General features: G+C 44.5%; 1 protein-coding gene across 1 annotated transcript; it reads left to right on the plus strand.

The window, feature by feature from the left end:
* The first annotated feature begins 377 nt into the window (after window positions 1–377).
* Window positions 378–6,580, plus strand: mrps23 (mitochondrial ribosomal protein S23). The gene is made up of 5 exons (XM_062385519.1): window positions 378–536; window positions 2,463–2,642; window positions 4,815–4,892; window positions 5,103–5,226; window positions 6,157–6,580. The coding sequence occupies exons 1-5, from the start codon at window positions 493–495 to the stop codon at window positions 6,307–6,309; spliced, it is 579 nt and encodes a 192-aa protein (XP_062241503.1). The 5' UTR covers window positions 378–492; the 3' UTR covers window positions 6,310–6,580.
* The last annotated feature ends 2,126 nt before the right edge of the window (window positions 6,581–8,706 follow it).

Raw genomic sequence — 8,706 nt, forward strand, 5'->3', positions numbered from 1 at the left:
GGATGACCACTCTCCCCCTCATCCACACCCGCCCGGGTGCAAATGGTGCAAATGCTTCTAGTCTAAGTAACCATCACGCATGGAGGAAATTAATACATTCTTACTTAGATCATCAAATCACTAAACAAGATATCGATTTGAACGTGGAGTGCCACAACATTGTTATTATTTTTTCACAAGTAGTTCACCAGTGTGGAATATTTCAATTAATAAAGTTTGAGCACATTAGAAAGCCTGCCAGGATAGACACCAGGCCCAGGAATCAGTCATATGTACATTATAAAAATGTCATTTAATACCAGTGCAAGGGATTTACCCACCGGTTTGTGCAACGATGGAAAAACCGGAAACTCAGACTTTTATTCTGAAAAAACAAAACGAAGCCCTAATATATAACCGGAAATCGCATACACGTAGGTTGAGCAACGTCCCATAAGTTACACTTGTGTGTGTTTGTTGCTGACCTCTGGCCCTACCCTGACACATAGCGGAATGGCGGGCAGCAGATTGGAGAAGTTTGGAACTGTTTTCACCCGGTAAGAGCAGCAGAGCATATTACCGCTGTTTGTGCTCCTTTACTAGCCTAACAGCTAACAGTGGATGCTAACGTGACTGTATCAATGAAGGGCATCACGTTAACCTCTGTCTGACTGAAACACATGTGACCACGCACTGTGCAGGCTGGTTAGCACCGTGTCTGACAGCTGGAACACACACCGCACTCTTCTTCTGTCTGAAACCTGTGAAAGTTGATGTCCTAAACTCTGCTGTAGCTGCAATTCTAACATTATCGTCGTATGGAGAGGCGGTGGTCTAGTGGCAGAAACTTGGACTATGGGCAGAGAAGGTCTCTGGTTCGACTCCACGGAGAGACATCAAAAGACGAACCTGGATTGATCTGTCCAAAAATCCAAGAGTCTCCCTACCCTGTCTAGTGCCCCTGAGCAAGGCACCTTACTCCCCCAACATCTGCTCCCGAGCGCCGTACATGGTCGCTCACTGCCCTGTGTGTCCTGCACCAGATGGGTCAAAAGCAAAGGTTAAATTTCCCTACCTGCATGAGTGTGCATTTGCATGTGTTTGGGACGAATAAATGCATCTTAATCTTAATCTTAGTCATTAGCTGACGGTACGGCAGTTTTGCAGCGTAAATCTGATTGATTCCCATGCAGCGCTGATATCTCCACACATAGTAAATAATTGTAATTAATGATTTCGGTCAAGAAAAACTCTGGGGACGAGTCTAACATTCCAGGGCTTTCTAAAACGTGTCACAGCAATGCAGTTAAGAAACCAGTAATCAGCAGGACTGAACCGACTCCAACTGAGTCTCTAAATCATCCGATCACATCAGAACAGCACATACTAAATTAAGTCAGAAATATTACCCCTACATTTGTAGAACAAGCTCCCAGACACCTGCAGGTCTGCTGCACCTCTTAAGCCTGAAACATGCTTCTGCGACTGCGTCTGCGTCTTTTCACGCCGCTGTGGCGCAAGACTCGTTTTCATTCATGCTTCCCCAACCGTTGCGCGTCTTACAAAGCAATCCCGCGCCAGAACACTAGGCGGAGTAATGCTTTTTGTCGAGACGCCTTCTTTCTTCTTCGTTGATTGTTTATTTACATAGCCACTGCGGCTCCTCGTAGCCTTTTTCTGGCGGACAAATCCGCCAGTCAGTGACGGGTTATACAAGTGATCATACTATCGGATATCTTCTGCCAAGTGCTCTTCTATTTGGTCCATATTCGTTCTTCTAAATCTTCCGTGATTTCTGCCGATATTATGAGGCATGAAACCGGAAATGCAGCTCCAGAAGGGATGTAGAGCAGACCAATCACAGCCTTGCGGGCTGAGTGAGCTTGCGGAGCTTTGCCGTAAATTTTAGAAAAGGGGGTCGACACCCGTCAGCACGTAAGGAGGGATACATAAGCACGTAAGGGACCCGGAAGGGCTCTTGCGCTTACGGGCCCGTGAAAACGCAGAAGCATGTTTCAGGCTTTAGTTCTTTTCAATTTACTCTGCTTTTATCTCTGCTTTCACACACACACACGGATCAGACACGTGTAAACTCAGACTGGGTAAAAACAAGGAGAGGAGATGACGGGGCACACTCGGTTTGGCTTGATTCGTTTGGCACTGATGAATGACAGAGACATAGACAGGAGCAGTGAATTACTGATACAGCTGGTAAAGACTGGAAAACATAACTTATTTACTGTCCAATGTAGGATCAGACCCAAAATGAACACTGTAAGCAGACTTAGTGGAGCTAAACATGGCTCATTGGATCTGTGCCCCTGGCTCCTTACCCCTGAAGACCTCCACTTGAGCCCAAGAACATCTCTAATTTGGAGTTGGAAATTACTTTTTTTGTTTCTCTGTGTACACATCTTCTGTAGTAAATGACACTGCTGTCCCATGGCATTTATTCATCATTATATGATGCCTTCTCATGGCAGGGTTCGAGATCTGATGCGCTCTGGAGTCATTCAGCCGGCAGAGAAACCCATCTGGTATGATGTATTCCAGGCTTTTCCACCAAGGAGGGACCCACTTCACGTGAAGCCACGCACCAGAGCCAGCTCCAAGAAACAGGAAACTATGCCTGATATCTTCTACAGAGAGGATGCAATCAGAGCGTAAGTCAACTATTCACAGCAGTATTAACAGAAGAGTAAATACTTTGTGAAAGACATTGATGAGGTGTTTTGTTATTTGGGGTGTAACGGTTCATGTATCCGCACCAAAAAACTCCTCGTGCGGAACTTATTTGTGTTCGTACGGGTATCATATTCTGAGGCAAAACTTTAGTGAAGGGCCGGAAGTGCTGTAGGCTTGTGGTCATGGCGACCGCAGCAAACAAGTGGAAAAAATGAGTTCCGTGCAAACCCAACACCCAATCTGCCGCTTGAAAATAATTCCTACCTTGTCAAAGCAATAACAAGCATCATCTGTGTTTTTTAATGGCAGGAGACATGCAAACTCCAACATGTATCCATACCTGCCCCCCCTCACTCGCTCAGAGCGACACGCAGTGAGATCAGAGCTTGTTCATGTTAAGCAGCCGGTAATCAGCCGGGGGAGTTTCTGTGTCCTCCTCTACTCTGCTATCACTTGAGCTAATAAACACTTATCACTAGTTATCAGGACCTGATCAATACATGAAGTCACTTGGTGTCTGTTTGATTCACTCTAGAGTTTGAGGCTGCATTTAAAATAACATGAAAATGTCTCGTCATCATTTTGTGCTCTGTACAACACAACACGTGATTCTCTGGGACAGGACTCAGTGTTAAAATGACAGGGGCGACACGAAGATATGATCCGACATCTTTTCACAACCAAACACATTACCGTACGTTTGTCACCTAAATCATCCCAATAAAAAATGAACTATGAATGTGGATAAGTCTGCATCTGCATGAATTATATATATATCCGCCCTCTGTCATTTATCTTTCCGTTCCCACAGCCATATACATATAATGGTTACTACTGTGATTAATCTGATTAAAAATGTTAATCGTTTGACAGCCGTAGTTATTTTACTTTTATTCGAAATTACTTTAAAGGCAAAAAGGTTTTTTCCCTTTTTGAAAAGGATTATTTTTTCTCTCTGATTTTTTTATTTCAATCCCTGGTTAACCAAGGTTAATTAATTGAAATTTTTTTTTTTTTCTGTTTCTACTGCACCGAAAACGTTCCGAACCATGGCCTCAAAACTGAGATACATACCGAACCTTGAATTTTGTGTACCGTTAAACCCCTCGTTATGTGTTTAACTGAGGCTATGTCACCACTAACTAATTTTAGCTTTAAAACGCATCACTGTTGATGTGCACACACACTACTCGTGGGGGCTGTGGCTGAGGGGGAGAGTGGTCGTCCTCCAACCTGAAGGTCGGCAATTCGATCCCCAGTCTGACCCATCTGCATGCTGAAGTGTCCTTGGGCAAGATGCTGAACCCTGAATAGCCCCCCATAGAATAACAAAGTGCTGTGAATAGATGCACTGTATGAATGTGTGTGTGAATGGGTGAATGTATAACTGTACTGTAAAGCGCTTTGAGTGGTCATCAAGACTAGAAAAGGGCTATATAAATACAAAACCATTTACCATTACTACACTGGAGTTTTCAAGGTATTTAAACAAAGACTTTGTAAATGCTGCTTTTAGTTTAAGTAATTTAGTTTAGCTGCTGCGATTTACTCTGGAAGGACAGAAACTGAGACAGATGCCCATATTAGTAATTATCATCAGTCACAACACAACTACCAGCAGTCAACACAGAGCATTCAGTAACAGCTCCACATCGTTCTCGTCTTAAGTTGAGAATGTGTCATGGTGCTGAAATATATTATGACACTGAATCTGAATCGTACCGAAGGATACTTAGGAATGCAGACTGGAGGAACCATTCAAGATGAAACTACCAACCCTCTCGTTAGTGGAAAACCCGGTCTACCTCCTAAGCCAGAGCCACCCCCTACACTATCTGTCCCACTTCTCCCTGTCTAGACAACACTGTCAACCCCCCAACAACTTCAGGTTCATCACTAGATCATTTGGTTATTTCATTATTGTCACAGACTACTTGTCACAGGTTTTTCCAAATGCTTATTTTTAGATTTAATAAAACAAATTATAATTTGGAATACACATTAAACGGTAACCAAATTGCAAAGCTGAAAAACTTAATTTATGAGATTCGAATGAAATTTGCCATTTTTCTTTCTCTCATCAGGATTTCTTAAAACAGTTTTGATGGAATTACCACTTGCATGCGTTTCAACAACTTTCTCCCTTTCAGGAAGTTCTATGAGCAGTATGGGGTAGGTCCTCGGGCTCTTGACCTCACCAAATCAACCTTTGTTTCTACATGTCAGAGGTATGGATTGCAATGTATGCATTAAATCATAAAGCAATCAAAAAATCGATGTGGTTGAATGGATGGTTCTTGTAATGTAAAGTGTTATCAAGTGCACATCAAATGTACAGTGGGGGAAATTATAAATGAATATCAATATCTTGAAATGAATACATTATTTCCATGCTAATATTGCTGCCTGTGTGTTTTTCTCTCACTTGGATGCGGCAGATTTGTAGACAAATACACAGAGTTACAGAGCCACCGCGAGCTGGAAGAGTCTGCTCTGTTTGAGGAGACTGGCAAGGCTTTACTCTCAGAGGGCATTGTGTTGAGGAGGAGAGGAGCGCCACCTGTAAGTTTCTTGCTAAAAGAAAATGTTTTAACTAAGGTTGCTACCTTTAATATCATCATTTAAATAGCTAGTGATTCCAGACTCATGTTGTCAGTGCAGTCATCAACCCAGTGGTCCTTGCTCTTATGTTGAATGTGAGAAAAATATGGCCCATGGTCAAGGCTATGTAATTAATAAAAAATTAAATGAGAGTCCAGACTTCAAGCAAGCACTTACAACCTGAGATCATCATTATACAATTCTGCGTTACAACCTGGACATAATCAACTGGTACTGATCTGCTTTAGTTCTATAAAGCTGAAGAATACCATCATCAAATTCTAATTATACCATTTGAAGTGATAATCTGCAGCTCTGTTTTGAAAACACTCTGGTTCCTCAGATTTCTATCAGTTATCACTGTGACTTGAGCAACACTGTTACATAACTATGCATCAGGGCAAAAAGACAAGACCTGAGGTTGAAGGAGCTGCCTGCAGAGCTCAGAGACAGGACTGAGTTGAACCACAGATTTGAGGAAGGCTACAAAAATATTTCTGCTACGTGGAATATTGACAAGAATCCCAATGGCCTTGATGATTATTTAAATGTTATACATTTTGTAACAACATCTGGCCTCGAAGCTAAGGATTGATGAGGGATTGTTTTTCCTTAGCAAAAAGGATAAAGGCTGAAGGGACAGGGTCTGAGTATTTTCTTAAAACTGTTATAATATATCTAAAAAATGTTATAGATTTGGGGGATTTTCCTTTACAACGGTCGAAGGAAAGTGAGGGCCATACTCTGTATGGATTGTTCAGCCCTGTGAGGAAAATGTTAACTTTTTAATTGGCTATATTGATATCGTTGACTTTACAGCTTGTATAATGACTACAATTGGCCTTTACTGCTGTTTGTACAAATCAATACAGTGCTGCTTTTATCCTACAGGTGTCAGCAGAGTCCAAGGATCCTGTGCTTAAGCTGAAGCTAACAGACATGTTGGCTGAGCAGCAGTCAGTAGGTTCGCACAACAAGGAGACAATGGAAGACCCAACTCAAACAAAGCTCATAGACCCCAGCAACTCAAACACCATTAGTTGAGCTGCAAATTCTCCCACACAAAGAAATGATGTGAGAGTGACTTGAGAAGCTGTGGTTCTGTTTATTCTCCTCTTATGGAAGTGTTGGACATTTGTTACAACCACCACTTGTCACGGATCTCAACCAAAGTCGGAAATTGCTCTCTCTGGAACTGCTGTCCTAACTGGCTGAATGCAACCTCCTTGTTTCCTCGGTTGATGCCATTTAGATTTGAATTATTTCAGCATCAAATAACATACTGTTGTCATTAAAGTGTCTATATTTCAGCAAAGGATAGAGTCAGAAAATCTTTAAATCGTCAATTGATTGATTATTTTATTTAAGCCTTGGAAAACACATTGAGGAATAAGACCCTCATTTACAATGGTACAATGAAGACTTAATACATTGAGAAAATAAATGAAGAAGAATGAAATAATGCATATATACATAAAACATCACATGGCAAAAGGTCACAAACAATCAATCCTGACGATTCAATAAAATACTATGGTTAAGCCTAACCCAACTAACAGTTACAATCACTGTACATGAAACAAGACTCGAGAATTCCCTTAATGAAAAACATTAACGATTTTTGGACCTCATTCCAGATGTAGGGTGCCTTAAAACCGAGGGCTGTCTTCCCCAAGTTAGTGTTAACACGAGCCAGATATAATGAAAGCCAGCTCTGGGAGCGGGTATTGAGGTTATTACAATTCCAGCTGATGAGAGAGGAGAGATATAATTGCAGTAGCCCAATGATTGTTTTGTAAATATAGATCTGCCAATGAGCATCCCTTTTTTTAACAGGGCTGGCCAGCCAACCTTGTTATAAAGAGTACAATGGTGTGTGCCATAACGGTATCCAGTGCACATCGTCCTGCGGCGCACATCGTCCCTGCGGGGCACATCGTCCTGTGGCGCACTTCATCCTGCAGCGCACATCATCCTGGGGCGCACATCATCATCACCGCACATCATCCTGGGGCACACATCATCCTGGGGCACAAATCGGCGCACATCATCGTGGGGCACACATCGGCGCACATCGTCTTGTGGCGCACATCATCGTGCAGCGCACTTCATCCTGGCTCACATCATAGTGTGCCGCACATGACGCACATCATCTTGCTAAGTACATCATCGTGCTGTGCACATCATCCTGCAGCACACGCACATCATCCTGGGGCGCACATCGGCGCACATTCGTCCTGCAGCGCACATCATCCTGTGGCGCACCTCATCCTGAGGCACACATCAGGGCACATCGTCCTTCAGCACACATCGTCCTGCAGCGCACACATAATCCTGCAGTGCACTTCATCCTGCGGCACATGATCCTGGGGCTCACATCGGCGCACATCGTCCTACGGTGCACATCGTCCTGCAGCGCACTTTATTCTGTGGCGCACATCACCTTGAGACGCACATCATCCTGCGGCCCATATCATCATCACCGCACATCATCCTTCAGGACACTTCATTCTGCTGCGCCCACATCATCGTTAGGCGCACTTCATCCTGGCGCACATCATAGTGTGGCGCACATCATCTTGCTGCGCACATCATTGTGTGGTGCACATCATCCTGCTGCTCAAATCATCCTGCATCGCATATCATCCTGCAGCACACATCATTCTGCGTCGCACATCGGCGCACATCATCCTGCAGCGCACATCGTCCTGTCGCGTACATCTTCCTGTGGCGCACCTTCATCCTGCAGCGCACATTATCTTGCATTGCACATCATCCTGGGGGCACATCGTCGTCAACGCACATCATCCTGCAGCACACATCATCCTGCCGTGCACATCATCCTGGCACATATCATCATCACTGCACATCATCCTGCGGTGCACATTTGTCCTGCAGCGCACATCATCCTGTGGCGCACATCGTCCTGCAGCGCACATGATCGTGCAGAGCACATCATCCTGCGGCGCACATCGTCCTGTAGCGCACATCGTCCTGCGGCGCACATCATCCTGCAGCGCACATCATCCAGCGGCGCACGTCATCCTGGCGCACATCATCCTGGGGCACACATCGCCGCACATTCGTCCAGCAGCGCACATTGTCCTGGTGCGCACATCGTCCTGAAGGGCACATCATCCTGGGGCACACATCGGCGCACATCGTCCTGCAGCGCACTTCATCCTGGCGCACATCATCGTGCAGCTCACATCATCCTGCGGCACACATTGGCCTGCAATGACATCATCCTGGGGCACACATCATCCTGGGGCACACATCGGCGAGTCTTGGTGCGGCAGACATCTTGGTGCAGCGCTCTTCATCCTGGCGCACATCATAGTGTGGCGCACATCAGTTTGCTGCACACATCATCGTGCGGTGCACATCATCATCCTGCAGCTCACATCATCCTGCGGCACAAATCATCCTTCAGCGCACATC

This window comes from Platichthys flesus, chromosome 4 (genome assembly GCF_949316205.1).
Source record: "Platichthys flesus chromosome 4, fPlaFle2.1, whole genome shotgun sequence".
Classification (NCBI taxonomy): domain Eukaryota; kingdom Metazoa; phylum Chordata; class Actinopteri; order Pleuronectiformes; family Pleuronectidae; genus Platichthys; species Platichthys flesus.